The sequence below is a fragment of the Marmota monax genome, unplaced genomic scaffold (genome assembly GCF_021218885.2).
Source record: "Marmota monax isolate L192 unplaced genomic scaffold, Marmota_monax_Labrador192_F-V1.1 WCK01_AAM20220418_F8-fsc00024, whole genome shotgun sequence".
Taxonomy (NCBI): domain Eukaryota; kingdom Metazoa; phylum Chordata; class Mammalia; order Rodentia; family Sciuridae; genus Marmota; species Marmota monax.
In genome coordinates, this window is record NW_026695224.1 from 20,045,072 (window position 1) to 20,064,992 (window position 19,921).

The window sequence follows — 19,921 nt, forward strand, 5'->3', positions numbered from 1 at the left end:
CTTCGTCTCTATGCTTCTCTGCCCTGGTCCCAGTTTTATCATTCATTAGGCCTTTCTTCAGAGCTCTTCACTTGTCACCTTCTGCCTAGGGATCGAGGTGAGAGGTTGTTTGAGGGGAGTGGGCTTGAGCTGAGACTAATAAATGAGGAGAATATCTCAGTATCCACGTTCTAGGTAGTTATCTGCTCTCTGAGTGGCTCATCCTTCCTCAAATATCTCCAAGGTTCCTGTTAAGATAACCTGATAACCTGATTGAGGATAGCTTACTCAGGGCCCTGTTTTCCATGCTTGGGTGGAGAGGACCACATTACATATCCCCCAAATCACGATTTGTTGTTAGTACTAGTGTGACCGTCCATGTAATACCCATGTGATGTGAAATGAAGGTGGTTTTCCTGAGTCCAAGGCCTTCTCTTGTGTCCAGGATCTACATGTCCAGGACTGACCATTGTTCTCCAATTTCTCTACAGGAGCTGATTGACCTCAAGATGCTTCAGTGCAAGAGAGTTGTCAATGGTGAGTCCAGCCCTGGCCCAGAATTGTGTGTGTGCTCATTTGGCTTAGGTGACACTACCACTGGCCCTACCTGGGTTCCTGCCTGGCTGCATAATGTGTGTGGATCATGTGCTCCCTTGAGAGCAGTCATTGCTCTCCACCTAAAGCCTGATGTGAAGCAGGCTAAGAATGCCTTGGTGACATAGAAATGACCATGTTTCGTATACAGAAGGGACCCTAGGATCCTTGAAGTCACAATGGCTTCAGTGCTTGGCCTGGCCTGTGACTTGGGCAAGTCATAGGACTTCTTTCCACCACAATTTCTTACCATTCAAATGTAATTATGAGCCTTAGTTTACTTAAATTGTATAGTTAAAGTGAAGACGAAATAAGATAAGGAAACAGTAAGTAGTTTGTACACCTTAAGCCCTGTGAAAATGGAAGTGCTTGTGGTGAACTGTGGGTTTTCTTCTAGTTTATTGATGAGGCTGATTCTGCTTTAATTAGAGTTGTGGTAATCTTTGAGGTTTCTGATACATACATATGTACATATACACATGTATATATCAAATCTTGATATTTCACAAAAAGTCATGACTCAATTTCGTCAAATTCTCTTTTATTTACATTTTTGTATGTTATGAAAAAAATCAATATTATGAATCCATAAAACCTAGAAAATGAAAATCCTCCATAATCTCATACTTAAAGAGTTAATCAGGGTGGGTACAGTGGCACACCTCTGTAATCCCAGTGACTCATGAGGCTGAGGCAGGAGGCTACCCTCAGCAACTTAGCAAGACCTGTCTCAAAATTAAAAATAAAGAGGCTTAGGGATGTAGCTCATTGGAAAATTACCCCTAGTTTGAATCTCCAGTACCAAAAAGAAAGGTTATTATAGGGTTTTGCATGTAGCTCAGTGGTAGGAACTTCCCCAGCGTTCATGAGATTCTGGGGTCATTCCCATGTACCACCACAACAACAAAAGAATTAAGCATAAAGAGGAATAATGTGGGTTTTCCTACGCGTATATTATGAAAAATGTGTAATATTTAAAAATGTGACCACTTTTTATCTGTGCCCCCTTCCCTTGGGATTGTGTGGCATATACTGTTTAGCCACTTTTTTACATTTTTGCCTATCAGATACATTAAAATTGGTTTCTCTAGTGCCTTTACTGGGGTTTCAGTATTTTGCTTTTATCAGTAAACTTCATTATAAGCACACCCTAGTTTTTGTGGTTCTCTCACCTTTCTTCCTGCCAGTGTTAAGCTTTCTCTGTGAGAGATTACTTCGATTACCTCTCCCAACATGTCTTTTTAGCCTTCTAAGCTGTTCAATGCTGGGATGATAATTCCAGATTCCATTTATGGAAATGCTTTACATGCTTTAAAGATCTTAGTTCTCAAAACAGCCTTCAAGATAGGTATATTCACCCATCTGCCACATTGTATATTTTTATTATATTAGTCATCTTTGAAAGTCAATGATGATAGAAGCTTTTGTTGAGCTTCTGGTGTGGCTCAGCAGTAGTGCATTTGTCTGGCATGTGTGAGGCACTGGGTTTGGTTCTCAGCACCACACACATAAATAAAATAAAGGTCAATCAACAACTAAGAAAAAAAAAGAAGAAGGATATATGAGATGTAGTTGATTTTTGTTAATGTTCGGTTAAATTGCTGAGAAACACTTAAAATCTATTCATGACTATTGAACCAGGTGACCCTAGGGGAAATACAGGATTAGGTTTTTGCTAGCCTCTGGTCATATTTTCATCATCTGATCATCACTTACACTTAGTTTATTTCATTTGTTTCTGTTCAAAGACATGCTGTTTATTTTTTTAGGAGCTAGGGTTCAAACCCAGAGCCTTGTGCATGTTAAGCATATGCTCTCGTGGAGCGGTACTGGCAGCTCCAACCAATATATCATTGATTCATTAACCTTGAACTCAAGAGCCAATAGCACTATATTGTCATAACCAAGGCTTATCGAATACAAGTGTTTTGACCTTTAGGTTCACCACAGCCTTCTTTTGCTTAAGATAATAGAACTTCAGCACTATGCTTGGATCCATTTTAAACAGTGAGATCACTAACAAAAAGCACCAAAATACACAAAATGAAGGGCTAAATATACCATAAAAAGGGCTCATTTTTACAGTATAAGAGCTAAAACAAGAAGACAAGTGGCACTGTGTTTGAACTCAGCTGGAGATGTGTATGTACATCAGGTGACTCCAATTTGTTGTCACTTACTGTCTGTCCCTGAATGACTGGAAACACTACATGTATTGATTTAGGGTTATAAATTAATTTTACTAAATAGATGAATTTGAAAATATGCAACTGCAAATAATAGTGAAGACTGACTGAAATAGAGTACTCCTCCACTTAATTACTCTAAGTAATTAAGAAATGATCACTTGCAGACCCTCAAAGTGCCATCTTCCAGGACAGTTCTAGTATTGAAACACAAATTAAATGTGTGTACATTTTTTTCCAGTATTTCAAAAAATTGTAAAGTGCTTGTAATCACGCAGAAAAAGTGCATAAAACCTAAATATGCAATTTAACAAATAATTATAAAGTGAACCAACCATTACCTGTGTCGTGAGATGGAGCATATCAGCACCTTAGATGCCTCCCAGTGCATACTTATTTTGTAGGAATCATCTGATCCCTTTTTTCTTTTCAAGGTTATACTTGGCTGTGTTCACTGCCAGGGCTTAGGCTAGTCTGAACTTGCATCCCATGTGTTTGTGTTTTCTTGCAGAGGTGCTCAAAACAGTGGATTTTGTAGCCCCTGATGACCGAGTCATCTTCCGCACCTGTGAAAGAGAACAGAGCAGAGTGGTCTTCCAGATGGTATGAGACCCTAATGTCAAGTGTCCTCCTGAGTATTCCTATCTCCTGTTTCATTGCTTGGGTCCTGTGCTGGCCACTATTGAGTGCCTGAGCTACTTTGCATAGCAGGGACTTCCTGAAGATTTGACCATTTTTCAAAGGGTCATTCCTGAGTACTTACAGTATTGGAGACAGATTATGGAAATCAAGCTGACACAGTCTGTTACATGCAAGTCTCAGATTTAATTTACTTAATTAAAGGTGTCTAGATTTATTTTTCTAATCTGTAACATTGAGTATTCATATCATACTGCTTATTTTTTATAGTCTGAATTTATTTCCTATCAAAGGAATTAGATTTCCTTAACAGTAAACTTTTGAATTTTTTGTTTGTATTTGTTTTTTTGATAGCAGGGATTGAGCTCAAGGGTACTCAACCCCTGAGCCACATCCCCAGCCCTTTTTATTTTTTATTTTGAGACAGGGTTTCACCAAGTTGCTTAAAGCTTTACTGAATTGCTGAGGCTGGCTTTAAACTTGCAATCTTCCTGCCTCAACCTCCCCAGCCACTGTGATTATAGGTGTGTGTCTCGGTGTCTGGGTAGTTAAACTATAGCTCTCTTCTCTTGCACTAGACATTTCTTGGAGCTTTTTTAGAAATAGCTCCGAAAAGATGTTTAAGTTTTTATAAAGTTGATGACAGTGAGTGGGTATGTGATCAAGTAGATATAATTATGGAATCTAAGTTGTGGTATCTGAATGTTTTCTATAAAATTTTTTTCATGTTTTTGTATGTTGGAAAGTAACAACAGCATTAATGACATTGTTTAGGCCTTCCAAGTCCATCTTTTTTTTTTTTTTTTTTAAACCAGTGAGCTAATATATTGGGCTGGCTTTTTGGGAGAAAACTGGCCCAAACTGCTTGTTGGCATGACAATGTGTGTTGTGTGTGTGTGTTTGTAAGAGCGAAATAGAGAGTGGAAAAGAAAGAGTGTGTGTGTGTGTGTGTGTGTGTGTGTGTGTATGTGTGGTGGGGGAGATGGGTGTGTTTGTCATGCACATTTGCCTTTTTCAGGGCATTGGTTGATGAAGCCTTTTGTGTTCCTAGGGAACCTCAGATGCAGAGCGAGCACTTGCTGTGGCCAGGCTTGTGTAAGTTCCTCCCTCTTGAGCTCCCTTTGTCTTTACTGGAGTTAAGAGGTCTTACTGTCACTGGTGACTTTGGAAGTGACCCACACTTCTGCCTCCTGGCATGTTACTATTTTCAACTGAGGGTGATTTCCTTTCCTGTTTATGGCATCTGAAGGCTGTCCTGGGATTCAAATGTACCCACTGTTCCCAGACCGCAGAGACCCCCATGTGAAGGCCCAATTTTAATGTTTATTTATGGGATTCCCTTTTTGGGGGATACTTCTGATTGTGAGTCCTGAGGCTTTAACTCTCAGTGTAGGTGAGACTTATTGCTTCTGGAGTTAATAAAGGCAGCAGAGTATTCACGGTTTAAGAGTGGGTTTTAGAGTTAATGGTTTGCTACTGGCTAACTGTGTGACCTTAGGAAGTTACTTAACCTTGCTGATCATTTTGTTCCTTTCTATGTGAAAGGATACCAGTAGTAGTAACATCCTCTGGCATAGTGTAGGGCAAGTGAAATAAGGCATGTTATTTGGAGAATGTCACACATTGGGAGTGCTTAGTAAATGTTCCCTTCTGATATTGATGACAGTGATAGCAAGAAGAGACTCGGGCAGTAATTGCTTTTGATCACAGACTGTTAAAATCAGAGAATGAGGTCCAAGTTCTTTCTGCATTTGATAATTATTTGGAGTAAGCTACCTGTGTCACCCAGCAACTGAAGGCAGTCCTGTAACTTATGCCAGAGGAGTTGCTCTGGCAAAGGGCTCTTGTGCTTATGTCACATCTTTGCCTTGGCAAATAGCTTTCATTACCCCAGTGAGAAATGCTGCCTTGGAATTGAATTTAGCATGAGTGTAACTTGGTATTTGAATTATCTGACACAACTCCATTGTAACAAAGACCTCAATACCTAGCTCTTTTCAATGTGTAGATACGTTATGTCTTTCCTCTGGAACTCTGCTCAGATGAAGTCTGTCATTGAGGGTGGTGTGTTTCTTGAATCCAGACTCACAATGACAGGTTTATGAGCACAGACTCATCCATGCTTTTTACTCTAGTTTCTTCCCTCAGTTTGAATGTTGTTTTTTTTTTTAATATTTACTTTTTACTTGTAGGTGGACACACAATATCTTTATTTCATTTTCTTATATGTTGCTGAGGATCGAACCCAGTGCCTCATGTATGCTAGTTGAGCACTCTACCTCTGAGCCACAACTCCAGCCCTTTAATGTTTATTTCCTTTTTGCTTTTCATGTTTTTCCAGAGAAAATGATGTAGCTGGTATTGACGTCAACATGGGCTGTCCAAAAGAATATTCCACCAAGGTAAATTGATTTCTTTATATTTCTCAGAAGTATCCTATGGAGATTAAAGGAAGCTAACAAGACATGATGGCTAGGTACAGTACCCAGTTCTGGACTAGATCCTGAGCTGGATGAAGAAAATGCTTGAAAGTCTGTTAGTGGATCAATAAGCACAACTGGAACAGGGCCAGGCATGGTGGTCCATGCCTGTAATCCCAGCTATTTGGAAGGCTGAGGCAGGAGGATTGCAAATATGAAGCCATCCCAGGCAACTTAGGCAGACCTTGTCTCAAAATAAAACAGTAAAAAGAACTGGGGATGCAGCTCATTTGTACAGCATTTGCCTAGCATGTACAAGGCCCAGGGTCAACCCCAGGTACTGTTTAAGGAAAAAAAAAGGCCAAAAAAAAAAAAATAATAGGACCTGGGCTTTGTCAAGATGCTGTGTCATATCAGAAGAGATCAGACTAGAAGGCTATGTTAAGCCTGAGAACAGAGTGGAAAGGCACCCTTAAACTTGTTTTTGATGAGGAAATGTGGTCCTTGAGGAAGAGTTATAGGACAGATGAGAAGAGTGGCATGTGCAGGAGCATGGAGGCCCCTAGGTGGTGAAGCCAGAACTGTGAATGGCTCATTTTCATCAGAGGACTGGGGAATAGGAGATGAAGAGGGAGCAAAGGAGCATAGGATCACAAACTTTAGTTGGGATCAGATCAGCTGGACTTGGACTTTGGTATCTTTGCCCCGCCCCCCCCCCTTTTTTTTGGAGCAGAGAAGCCATGTGTCTGGTGGATTAGAATGACAAAAGGCCAGAGGTTTGGATATGGGTATTGGCTGGCAAATTGTTGGGTGTGTGGTGGTGGGATAAAGTGGTTGTAGTTCAGGAAGGATTGACTGGTAGCCAGGAAGCAGGTTTCTTTTTCTTTAGCTGTGATCAGATGTTGAAAAAGGACAGGTTTGGAATAGATAATAAAAGCAGATTGAGGTTGCTGAGTGTAAGGCATCAGAGCAGAAGGTCGACAGTGTAGACATAGTAGATGTTCCCCTGGCCCAGTGTTCAGAGTCAGCCACTATGCTCTGAGAAGTCACCCAGCCTGACACCAATGCTTTAGGTAAGGAGGCTTCAGAATGCCTGCCTGCCTGCTTAATAAACCAGAGGGCTTTGTGGATATTACCTTCAAAAAATTAACAGAAATTTGAAATTGTCTATGAGCAGTTGAAAACTTATTGCTGTTTTTTCTCATGACTGTGTGCTACTCCGTTCTATAAGGAGCAGAGTTGAAATGATTTGGAATGATCTCCTGATGTTGTGAGAAGAGCAATGAGAAGAATTTCAAATAGTGTACTACTGTATACTTAAGGAAAATCGGAAATGAGTATTTATATATGTTGCCTTTTTTATTTATAGAATATAATTGAAAAGACAAAACAATAAACCAGGGACTTTGACTACTTCTGGGGAAGGAAACTTGAGTTTTATTCAGTCTTATATAGGCAGTACATTTATACTCTGGGGTGCTACTTAAAATAATGAGGAACTGGCACTAGCCAGTCAGAACAGATACCAACCAGTATGCCGTAGCAGCACATGCCAGCTACTGTCTGCCCTGTCCTCCTGCTTTAAAAAGTATGAAAGTGTAGATTGAACTGGATACAGTGGTACATGCCTATAATTCCAGTGACTCCACAAGGTACACAGGAGGATCTCAAGTTTGAGGGCAACCTCAGCAATCAGCTTCCTGTCTCAAAGAAAATTGAGATTGTCAATTAAAAAAAGAGTCTCTTATCCCTTAAGTAGGGAAAATTGTACTTTCTTAACTTTTGAACCTCTTGCATTTTGAATGTATTATCTATTAAAAAAAAAAAAGGAAAAAATTAGAAAGAAAGGAAGGAAATTCCATTGTGGAAAATTGCTGTGAAAGGGGCAGTGAGCTTGAATTTTAGATCCTGTAATTCTTTAAGGAAGGGCTGCATTGTGTGTGTGTGTGTGTGGTGAAGGACAGATGCAGCTGGGTGAGTGTCCAGGCTTCCTTGAGGCCTCTAAAGTTTGTATCCTCCTGCCTCTAAAGTTTCTATCTGAAATGCAGAGCTAATGGCTCTTCCTCCCTGCCAATTCTCAAAATGCAGGCCCAATATGTCCAGTTTGTGGTGATTTTTTTTTTGGGGGGGGGGGCGGGTACCAGGGATTGAACTCAGGGTCATTTAACTACTGAGCCATATCCCCAGCCTTTTTTATTTTTAATCTTGAGACAGTCTCACCAAGATGCTGAGGCCGGCTTTGGACTTGTGATTTTACTCGCTTGCCCTCCCAAGCTGCTGGGAGTATTGGTGTGCACCACTGTACCTGGTAGTCTGTGATGATTTAATGTACTCTTTGAATCTGTCATCCTTAAGCATGAAATTAAAACTGTAACAACTGAACTTAAACTTTCTGAGCACATCCTGTGAACATTCAATAGTTATGTAGTGTATGTACTGTATTTATTGGATTTTTCTCCCCTTTATTCAGATTTCTAAAATATTTTTAGTTGTAGATGGACACAATACCTTCATTTATTTTTACATGGTGCTGAGGATCGAACCCAGTGCCTTCCACATGCAAGGCGAGCATGCTACCACTGAGCTACAGCCCCAGCCCCTCAGATTTTTAAAGATTCCCTCCTCTTTTACTTTCCCCTGAGATGCTAATTATTAAAGTAATTCATTGTATTGGCTAGAACATAGGAAATGTAGAAAATTCTAACAAAAGGGCTCTGTTTGTGGCTCAGTGGTGGAGTGCTTGCCTGGAATGTGTGGGGCACAGGGTTTGATTCTCAGAACTGCTTAAAAATAAATTAAATAAAGACCCATTGACAACTAACAAAATTAAATAAAAAATAAGAAATTTGTAAAGAGAGCAAGGTATCATGGCACATGCCAATAATCCCAGCTCCTTGGGAGGCTGAGACAGGAGGATCACAAGTTTGAGGCCAGCCTGAGCAAGTTCTGAGACCTTGTCTCCAAATAAAAAATAGAAAATGCTGGGTATATAGATAAAAGGTAGAACAACCCTGGAATGAATTTCCAGTAGTGTAGACGGACAAAAGAAAAGGACAAGAAAATTGTTGTTGATAATGTCCTGAGAATGGGAAGTGTGCACTTATAAAGAAACATGCACTTACAAAGAAGTTACTCGATACCAATGAGAAGGAGGAATACAAATGATAGCTTTTAAATACAGTCGCTGGCTCTGCCGAGCTCTGAAAACTCAAGTTCAAGCTGCATTAGTTTCCCATGTCAAACTGAACCAAGGCCCTAGTTGCAACGCCATTGCAAATCATTTGCAACCACCTGCAGGGATTCTTTCAAATTTTTGTATATTTGAATAACTGTATAATTAACAACAGCAACAATAAAATGTTTTATTTCTTTAAAAAAATATGAGTAAAATATTTTTAAAAAGATGCATTAAGTGTTATAGGTAAATACAAGACCTCTCTACAGAGAGGCTCAGCCAGCCAGCTTCTTTGACATTGGTCTCTTGGTACAAATTTTGGGGCTGGGACAACCCAGGGACTTTTCTGCCTCTGTTGGAGCTCGGCGTTTCTTGGGAGCCTCTCTGGCTCTCTGGGTTGGCTTTTGGGCTGGCTTCTGGGCTGGCTTCTCTGCTGGCTTTTCTGCTTTGGCCTTTGGTGGAGTGGCCAAGGGAACATCTCCATAGAGCCGGTAGCCACCAACCAGGCAGTATGTCTCTCCATGCCAGCCCACCTGGGTTTCTCCACATCCTCTGTAGAGGACATGGTAGTATGCAGGTGTAGGAGGAGATGTGGAAGGCACTGCTGCTGGAAAGAAAACAGAACTTATGAGACACTTGTGTTACTTGTGTTTTGTGCACTCAGCTGCTAGTACCTCCCTCTCCTAATCTTTCCTGTTTCTGACTGAAGCCCTCTTCTCTGCATGGCATCCCAAACATAGCCTTTGCCTGTTAACCTCTATGGTTGCTTTGCCTGTCTCCTCAAGGGATGATTGCTATCAAAGTAATTGAGTTCTGTGGAGCCAAAGGAAGCATGAGGATAATAGTCAAACCTCAAAATTATCCCAAACAGCCCTCCCTCAGTCTCTCCCTTCTACAACTGAGAAAAATATCTTAAGGTCTGTCATTTCTGAGTTTTCAATGGAAATAATTTTCAAGGTTTGGAAAATCTGGTCTAATATAAATTGGATTAGAACCCCTCCCACCTTAGCAGCTCCCTGTGGGACCCATTGTTACAGCCTGTTTCAGCCACACTGAATTCTAGACTAATTTTTATAGATTTTTGTAATTCTTTTTTTTTTCCGTGGGGTGGGGGGTTGGCTACCAGAGATTGAACTCAGCGGCACTCAACCACAGAGCCACATCCCCAGTCCTATTTTGTGTTTTTTTTAGAGGCAGGGTCTCGCTGAGTTGCTTAATGCCTCACTTTTGCTGAGGCTGGCTTTGAACTCACAGTCGTCCCCTCTCAGCCTCCCGAGCCACTGGGATTACACATATGCACCACTGTGCCCAGCTGCTTTTTTTTTTTTTTTTGAGATTATGTTTTACTATGTTTCCCCCAGACTAGACTCGAATTGAGCTCAAGCAATTCTCCTGCCTCAGCCTCCTGAATAGCTGGGATTATCGTTCCATACCACTGTGCCCAACTCTACCACTTTCTGAAGGCTATATACTGGGGCAGAGGGATTAAGAGAATGAGATCCAAATTCTCGATACCAAGTTTAGGCACAATAGCCTTTGCACATCCATTTCTTGAGACATCGTTTCCTCAGAACTCCAGTCTCTGTATCACTTCACCTCTCCCCCTGGCCCTTCTGTTCTTCCCAACTGCCTGAGAACACCCTTTTTCTCAGCATTTCAGACTGGGATGTGAAGGGGATCCATGTGAGTGTATCCATGACAGTATGCTATAGGTGCCTGGGTCTGAAGGTGAGGTTCATAAGAGACTGATAGCCCTTCCTCAAATGCTTCAGTTATCCCTGGATAACAAAAGCACACGGGGCTTCTTTAAGACTCTTATTAAGAAAGGATCTGAGAATGAAGCCTCCTTCCTGTTTTGGTGATGAGTGCTCTCACCATGTTGCCCAGGCTTCATTATGTTTCCGCCCAGATCCTTGAGCCCAACTCCTAGGCTCAGGTACTCTTTCCATTTAGCCACCCAAGCAGCTGGGACTATAGGTGTGTACTAGACTATAGCTGTGCTCTGAAGGAAGCATTGGGGGAGGCTAAAGGGGAAGGCTAGATTGATAAAGATTAGAACCTTTCTGAATACTTGCCCTCAACAGTGAGCAGAAACACTGTGGGTCCTTGAGGGAGCACCAGACCATTGGTCTTACTCATGGGTAGGGAAGTTCTGAGGTGTGATGGGGAAACCCCAAAGGAAGATGTGGCAGTCAAGTGAGGTTGTATATTTACCAGGGCTCCATTACAGATGCCTGGCCTAGGCCTACCTGCTGCTCTGCTCTCCCAGGGGACAGCGGACAAGTTAGATTGAATATAAAATATTCGGTCAGACATATTCTCTGAAGCAACCAGACACTTTGGTGTCTTGTAGAGAACTGGTAAAGAAGTTCCTTAGCATTAATCTGCCATGGAAACTGAGGCTTGTGATGTCATCACTACCCAGTGAGATCACAGAAGGAATGTGTGTCTTGAGTGGCAGGCTTCAGATCCTTGCTATTTTATGGAAAATAGGGTGAAAGAAGCAAACTCTGCTTCGACCCTCCCTTCTGACCTTTCCTAGTCAACTAGTCTGTCTGTGTAGTACAAATGGGAGTTGAGAACAGCCCATGACCACAGGTGGTATGAGAACCCAAATTATTAAACTGGTCAGTCATGATTAAATACAGAGACAAGTAGGTTGCATGGCCCTGATTCTAAGTATTTAAGTGTTGGAGAGGCAGAGACTTGAGTGGATTATTTGTTGGGGGAATGCTCCTTGGAAGTGGGCCTGAATGTAAATTAAGATTTGGGCTTGCATGGTGGTGTACGCCTATAATTCCTTTCACTTGAAAAGCTGAGGCCGGAGATTTTTTTAATTCAAAGCCTGTCTCAGCAACTTAGTCCCTAAGCACCTCAGTGAGACCCTGTCTGCAAATGAAATAGAAAAGAAGGGTTGGGGCTGTTGCCCAGTGGTAGAATGTTCCTGAGTTCACTTCCCAGTACCAAAAAAAAAAAAAAAGAACATGTTGAAAAACATTCCATTTAGGAATAAAAGTAAAGATAGGCACCTTGGGACTTCATTCTTCCCCATAGTTTAATCCTTTAATGAGTTGGAGGTGTGCTTCAATGGTAGAGATTATTTATTTATTTATTTATTTGGTACTAGAGATTAAACTGAGGGGCACTCAACCACTGAACCACGTCCCTAGCCCTATTTTTAATTTAGAGACAGGGTCTCACTAAGTTGTTTAGCACTTTGCTTTTGCTGAAGCTTGCTTTGAACTTGAGCTCCTCATGCCTCAGCCTCCCAGGGTTCTGGGATTACAGGCCCTGAGGTGCTGGGATTACAGGCGTGTGTCACAGTGCCTGGGAATTGTAGAGCCTTGAAGTGTTTGCCTAGCATGTGTGAGGCCATGGGTTTGATCTTGGGCTCCACAAAAAAAAAAAAAAGAAAAACAAATTCTTTGCACCCTCTCCTTCTTAGAAGTTAGGTCTCAAGCACATGTTAAGGGCCCTATCCAAAGTCACACAGGTAGTGTAGAAGTCTGCTCAACAGTAGGGTTTCATGTTGTTCTTGTTGGGGCTCCAGATTTATAGCTAATATGGCAAATTTGTTACATTTCAAGCTGGTGGACAATGAGAAGGATGTTAAAGGTGTTCCAAGGAAAATGAGAGCCTCTAGTGAATTTATAAAGCAGGAATGACAGGCCCATTTTAATGTAAAATTTGAAACGTCTTCATGACAAAATGACATTACAAAATTACCACATTATCATTTCAGTCCCCGTTCTTCAAAAAAAGAAAATAAACCATGTGTAGTCATTCAAGAAAAAGAAAATAAACTCAACTGATTCTTTGTTCTATACGAGGCAATTTGGAACGTGATTTATTAAGTACATTGAATTCTACCCCATGATAATTATAGTTAAGGCAGCCCATGAAAACATCATTTATTGCTAGAAATCATGACATGACAGAAAATCAAAATGCATTTTATTCTTCACATTTTATGTGAAAGACTATGCTACTATGGTCCAATGCTCAATTACTCCAATACTGGCCAGTAGCTCATCTTTCAAAGCAACAAGCAGCCCCCAGGCCCTGAGAGGCATTAAGGGCACCCTAGCTGACAAGTGTGTTCAACCTCCCAGGACACCAGGAAAGATCCCTAATCCAGAATCCCATTTTAGTTAGCCAAAATCAGGCTTGCTGAAGCCAGTGCTCTCTCACTGAGGATGCTCCTCCTGGAAGCCGCCTTCTTTGTACAGCTGCTAGTTCAATCTTCTGAACCAGCCTCACAGCTCACAGATGGGTCATAAAGCTGATGACTGCACCTGGTACCTCACTCCCAACACGGCTCACCCTCCTTGCTCTGTGGAGGGGAAAATCATCATTGACAAGAGCTCTACATGAGTGCTGTCTAGTCTCTGAGAAGCTACATCTGTGTAGGGCAGTATGTCTTGGGGGCCCTTCCTGAAGCACTGGAAGATACCTGCCCTCATTGAAGCTGGCATTTGCCCCTGAAACCTTAAGTGTTTGATCTTGTGGTCATCCAGAATATTATCCCAGCCAGTTCACAATGCTGGAACTGTTATAGAACACCAGGACTGTTCCTGAGGGTCCAGTCTTGTCTGCTTTGTCATGTTGCTTGAGGATCTGCACCAACTTGTCACCTTATTTGTTCTCTTCAGCCTCATAAATGTTTGTCTGACATGAAGCTTAATGCAGTGGAGCTTGGAACTGGTGATGGTGGTGAGAGAGTGCGGGATTCCGCCTTAAATTAGCAACTGGCCCATGCCTTCAGATCTCATGTTTGGGGCCAACCTCAGCAGCTTAGGGAGTCCCTGTCTCATAAAGGATGGGGGCGGTCTGGGGTTGCAGCTCAGTGGTAGAGCCCTTGCCTAACATGTGAATTACTCAGTTTGATCCTTAGCATCTCATTAAATTAAATAAGTAAAACCATGTATTGTGTTCGTTTTTAACTTTAAAAAATTCTATTAAAAAAGTGGATGGGAGATTTGGTAAAGGACCCCCAATACACACACAAAAAAAGTATAGGTTGAAAAGTCTCTTGTTCCTTAAGGAGGGGGAATCTTTACCTTTTAATGTTTTGAATCTCTCATATGTTTAGTGTATTATCTATTCAAAAAAAGAAAAAAGTTAGAAAGGAAGGAAGGAAGGGAATTCTATTGTGAAAAATTGCTGTGGAAGGGCCAGTGAACTTGAATTTTAGATTCTGTGATTCCATAAGGATGTTCTGGATTTTGTGTATGAGGGGTGAAAGACAGATGGAGCTGGGTGGGTTCCTGGGCTTCCTTGAGACGTCTAAGTCTTGTATCAGTGGCCCTCAAATGCAGAGCTAGTGGCTCCTCCACCCTGCCAATTCTCAAAATGCAAGCCTAGCCAAGTCTGAGGTGATTCTTTTTTTTTTTTTTTTTTGGTGCCAGGGATTGAACCATAGGATGTTTAATCACATTCCCAGCCCTTTTTATTTTTAATTTTGAGACAAGAGTCTCACCAAGTCGCTGAAGCCCACTTTGAGCTTGTGATCTTCCTTGTTTACTCTTCTAAGCTGCTGGCAGTATAGGTATGCATTAATGCACCTGGAAGTCTGTGGTGATTTAATTTTCCCTCTGATTGAATCTGTCATCCTTGATTCTGAAATTAAACTGTAACATCCGAACTTAAATCTCTGAGCACATGCTTTGAGCATTCATTAGTATGCAATATATATATACTATATTTATTGGGTTTGCTTTTCTCCCCTTCATTCAGATTTTCAAAGATTTCATTCTCTTTTACCCTCCCATGAGATATTGATTACTAAAGTAATTTATTGTAATGTCTAGAACATGGGAAATATAGAAAATTGTAACAAGAGCTAGGTATGGTGGCTTATGCCAATAATCACAGCTCTTTGGGAGGCTGAGTTCAGTGGTAGGGCAAGCCTAGATTCAATTCTCAGTACTGCAGAAGGAAAAAAGAAAATTGTTGGTAATAATCCTATTATCATGAGACAAGCATTATTGTTAGGGTTGAGTTTTAAGTGTTTCAGATATGCAGTTTCTGTTTTCTGGTATTTTTGTTTGTTTGGCATGTATGTGGATCCTCAAGACTGGGACATTGTTGCTGGCTGAGGAGAAGGGCCTGGACAATGTTTGTGTCTCTGCATTTAGTGTTGGTACTAAAGCAAGTATTGGGTATGTGAGGAAGGAGTATTTAAATCTCATCACTTAAGGAGGATCCATTGTCTTTTAACGTCTTGGAAGATGGCAGGTTTAGTTTATTATGACACTGAGACCTGAAAAAGAATTTTTTTTTCTTTAAAAAAAAATCCAGGTGTACTTAAACATCAAACCACATCTCTATTCCTGTTATATTTTTTTATTTTATTTTTTATTTTGAGACAGGGTCTCCATAAATTGCTTAGGGCCTGGCTATGTGGTGAGACTGATCTTGAACTTGTGGACCTCCTGCCTCAGCCTCCCAAGCCACTGGGATTATTGGCATAAGCCAAGACATCCAGCCAGAAATTCTGTAGAGCCTACTTCTAGAGATCCATGGGTTTTGCCAAGGGCATCATTGTGGTGACTTTAGAATTCATCAGATTCCTGTCCTTGTGATTATGGGCATGAATCCTGCTGTCTTCCTACTTGTTTAGGAAAATGCCAGTTGTTAATGGACCTTGGTTACAAGGTTTGCATACCATGTTACCATGGGAGGCGGGGGGTGGGCAGGAGCCAAGGAGTATCCTCCTCCAACTTAAAGCAGACCTTTCTTCTTGTTCTCTTTAGGGAGGAATGGGAGCTGCTTTGCTGTCAGATCCTGACAAGATTGAGAAGGTAAGTTCTGCATGAGTGAAAGCAGCGTCCTCAAAACATGGCTATGAACTAGAGTTGCCTAGAATGCCTCTCTCCCCATTTCAGATTTAGTAAAGTTCCCTTAGTCTATCCATTTGCAGCCTGGGAATTTTTTAGAAAGCTTTCCAGTGCCAGACGCACTGATGCACACCTGTAATCCCAGTGGCTTGGGATTACAGGTGTGCAAAGTTTTTCCAGACCTCACACAAACATCTTTATTTTGAGAAAATTTCAGCAGGTGGTCCTGAGATGCTCCCACGATGAAATCAGGGTCCTAAAACACAAAGCCTGGAACACAAAGCTCACCCACTCACCCAAACTGCTGGAAGATGGCAGGTTTAGTTTATTATGACACTGGAACAAAAGTTCACAAGTTGGCCCTAGCAATTTTAGCAAGGTCCTAAGCAACTCAGTGAGACCCTGTCTCTAAATAAAATACAAAATTGGGCTGGGGTTGTGGCTCAGTGGTCAAGTGCCTCTGAGTTCAATACCTGGTACCCTCATCCCCCACCTAAATAAAAAGCTTCCCAATGGTTTTGACATGCAGCCAGGTTTGGAAACCCTTGAGCCAGCATACAGCAGCCTTGAGTTGTATAAAATCCTGGAACTTGGGCCCTGTCGACTAAGAGCCAGAGAGCCTGAAGACTGGGCTAGAGACTCCTCTGCGTTGTCTCTCTCCTTTCTAGGATGCTCATGAGAGCAGAGGCTAGACCACCTTTGGTGAGGGTAGGCTCTGTGTATGTGTGTGTTTGGGGGGTGGGTAGATTGTCCTCTCTAAGGGGCCTGGATGAGAGTAGCAGGGGGGTTCCCCTCCATACCACTGGAGTCGCATCAGTTCTTTGAGAGCAAGCCAGGTCAGGGTCCCATGAAGCAAGCTGAAGTTAGTCTTTCTTTATTTCCCTTCCTGTGGTGATTTTGCAGATAGGCTTAATGAGTCCCCTGGGTCAGGTTGGTATTTGCTATCTAGTGCTGTGGGCTGCTAGGGGTTGTGGGGGTGATATTCTGCCACATCATACCATGTGTACCTTCCTTTCCTTTCCCAGCTCATCAGCTGTCAGCTTGTTGCTGATTGTAGCTCCTTTGTTTTGCTTTTCATGCACCATCCCTACTTCCTTGTCCAGGATTTGAGCCTCATGGTGCTTCCTGCAGATTAGAGTTACTTGGGACTCAGATACTACCATAAGAGCTGCCCTGGTTTGTTCTGGCTGTTGCTGTTCAACTGTGTATATTCTTTCTGTCCAGCTGTCTCTGGGATATAAGAGGACCACAGTATGTGTTGGCTGGATTCCTTCTGATTTTTCCCACATACAGCCACATATGATGTTCCTCTAACCTGCATATAATGTATCCTTACCATTTCTTGGGTAGTTTCCTTTCAAAGCATATTCCAATGTTATTTTATTTGTCCCTGAAACCCCTTGAGGTACACAGGGCAGGCATTCATTAGCTGCTGCTGCTTCTTTATTGTTGTTGTTGTTAAAGCAATCTTACTGTGTTGCCCAGGCTGTTCTCAACTCATGGGCTTAAGAGATCTTCTGCCTCAGTCTTCCAAATAAATGGGACTGTTGGCATATACTACCATGCCCAATTACAATCTCATTTTGATCAAAAGTAATCAACTAGTCATGAGTGGTGGCACACTCCCAGCAGCTTGGGAGGCTGAGGCAGGAGAATCACAAGTTTGAAACCAGCCGCAGCAACTTAGTGAGGTTATAAGCAACCTATTGAGACTCTGGGTCTTAAAAGTAAAAAATAAAAAGGGGCTCAGGATGTGGTTTAGTGGTAAGGGCCCTTAGATTCAATCCCTAGTACCAATAAAAAACAAAAACAAAAGCAACAACCCCTCCCCAAACAAAACAAAACAAAAACATAAAAATAAAGCACACAGAGAGAAAAATGATTTTCTTCAAGATCATATTACAAATAAGAGGCAGGCAGAGCCAACTTCGGAGTCATAGTCTTGTGATTCCTGATGCAGCGTCTGTGTCCCTTCTCAATGACATGTTCCATTAAAGGTGCCTGGCTTCATTTTTAAATGTCTAACCACAGTTCAATAGGCAGCGGAGTTTGGAACTTCCAGTGAGACACCCATGTGCAAGATGGAGTTGAAATGGATAGCCATGATGTCAAAGCAGTTAAGAGAGGGGTCCTCAGCACATGGGCATTTTCTTATCGTCTGACCTGGTTTCTCCGACCAATGCTGCTGGCTTTATCCTTTCTGACGTTCCTCTTTGAATGAGGTACATTTATTCATGAAGCAGTAGAGATGCATTCCAGATGCTTAGATCATTCTGTTTCTTCTCGGGTGAGGGAATCATATAGGTTGGCTAAATGGGGTTTGCCTCATGGAGGGGAAGTTGCAGGGTTGCAGACTTCTCCTACAAAATCCAATGTGATTTTTGCATGGGGGGCTGGATTCAATTTAAGCCCAGATTGTACTAGCAGTTTGGGTGAGTGGGTGAGCTTTGTGTTCCAGGCTTGGTGTTTTAAACCCCTGATTTCATCATTGGAGCATCTCAGGACCACCTGCTGAAATTTTCTCAAAATAAAGATGTTTGTGTGAGGTCTGGAAAAACTTTGAAAATACTTAATAATACCACTGAACTAATACCACTGAACTATACACTTAAAAAGGGCAAATTTTTTTGGGAGGGGTGGTACTAGGTATTGTACTTGGGAATACTCTGTCACTGAGCTATATACCTAGCCCTTTTTATTTTTTATTTTGAGACAGAGTCTCATTAAGTTCCCGAGGCTGGCCTTGAACTTGTGATCCTCCTGCTCAGACTCCCAAATCACTGGGATTACGGGTGTGTGCCAACATACTGGGCCCAAGGTGGCAGATTTTATTGTATATAAATTTTATCTCAATTGAAAAAAAAAAAAAAAAGATGCTACCTGTTGAATTCTCTAACCTTGGAGTGGCTAGGGATGGGGGATATCAGTCTATTGAAAAAAGCTTCCACCAGGTAATGCTGGTATACCTTCCCTGGATTTAGACCCTCAGTTTTAGACTGTAGCTCTTAGTGATATATGGTCTCACCCCCGTCCAAGCTTTCTGTGCATCTTCTGGCTGTCCAGGGTATCATTTGTGTGAGTGAAGTTTCTTGAGTCATAGCTGCCAGTGAGCAGGCCCAGAACTTGAACTCTGGTCTCACTGATACCCAAGCCTGTGGCTTCCGATCTTCCCACCTGCTCCCTCCTCAACAACCTGGGGAGATAGGGCCGCTTTTTCCCAGGAGGCCAGTTGATCTGGTGAGGCATGCCTTTGGTCGATGTTCTGCTTCTCCACTCAGATATAGGCTTGCCTCTTGTCCTTTATCCCCAGAGATCTTCACCGGGACATGTGGTGTGATGTGGACCTGGAGAGTTGTGTCCAGAAGAGTTTCATGCTAGAGCCTGGCTGGAGGACCGCCTCTAGTTGTTGTTTCCCCTCAGTGCTGCCCTTGCAAGTGGTTAGGGCTTTTAGTTACCTAATCTCCTTCCTTGTCCTTAACATGAAATGAACAGAAATTCTATTCTACTTGGTTAAAATACACTAAAAGGAAGTCCTGTAAGACAGAGCATTGGATCAGACCAGCTGGTGCTTCTTAAATTACTAAATATCAGAGGATTCCAAGTGAGTGCTTGCAAGGGAACTGTCGATAGGTTTTGCCTTGAGCCAGAGATAGAATGAGAGTAAGAATTTTTTGTGTCATGATGGACCTGGCAGTGCCCCTTTAAGACCTGCCAGGGTGACCTTAGGACCTCAGGCCCAGTCTCCTGAGGCAGCACCTGTGGACTGTTCCTGCCTGCCTGTCAATTTTGCCTGGTCCAGCAGACCCTGTCTTGCTCATGAGCCATCCACTGGTCAGCCCAGTTTCTTGGTCTGTTATCTTCCAGAGGGAGGGGCTACCTTAGCCTGTCCCTGAGAAAAAGTCCTCCTCTGTTCGTTCTCTGCTTTCTGCTGCCCCCGCCAGTCTAGAAGACTGGCAGCAGTCACCTAGGTATCTCCTCTGCTGAACAGAGGTTCAGTTCTGGGAAAGTCCTTGAGATCACCCTGCTTCCAACTTGCCTGGGTTGAAATTTTTGATTTGGGAAGAAGATAGCAATGTCACAGCCATGCAG

At 42.2% G+C, this 19,921-nt stretch overlaps 2 protein-coding genes across 6 annotated transcripts in view; one reads left to right on the plus strand and one right to left on the minus strand.

Annotated features, from left to right (window-relative positions):
* The window catches only part of Dus2 (dihydrouridine synthase 2), an 80,022-nt gene that overhangs the window by 48,237 nt on the left and 11,864 nt on the right, over positions 1-19,921 (plus strand). For 3 of the 5 annotated variants that reach the window (XM_058575847.1, XM_046434465.2, XM_058575848.1), the window contains one exon: positions 15,749-15,796. In XM_058575847.1, coding sequence (XP_058431830.1) covers positions 15,749-15,796 — 48 coding nt within the window. Of the gene's footprint in view, positions 1-470; positions 517-3,270; positions 3,363-4,449; positions 4,494-5,739; positions 5,801-15,748; positions 15,797-19,921 lie in introns of all 5 variants that reach the window. The other 2 variants (XM_058575849.1, XM_046434464.2) reach the window with 1 other exon arrangement.
* On the minus strand, positions 9,269-11,309 carry Dpep2nb (DPEP2 neighbor). The gene is made up of 3 exons (XM_046434544.1): positions 11,243-11,309; positions 9,420-9,600; positions 9,269-9,377 (listed from the first exon to the last, which is right to left on the minus strand). Exons 1-3 carry the CDS (start codon positions 11,307-11,309, stop codon positions 9,269-9,271), a joined length of 357 nt encoding a protein of 118 aa, XP_046290500.1.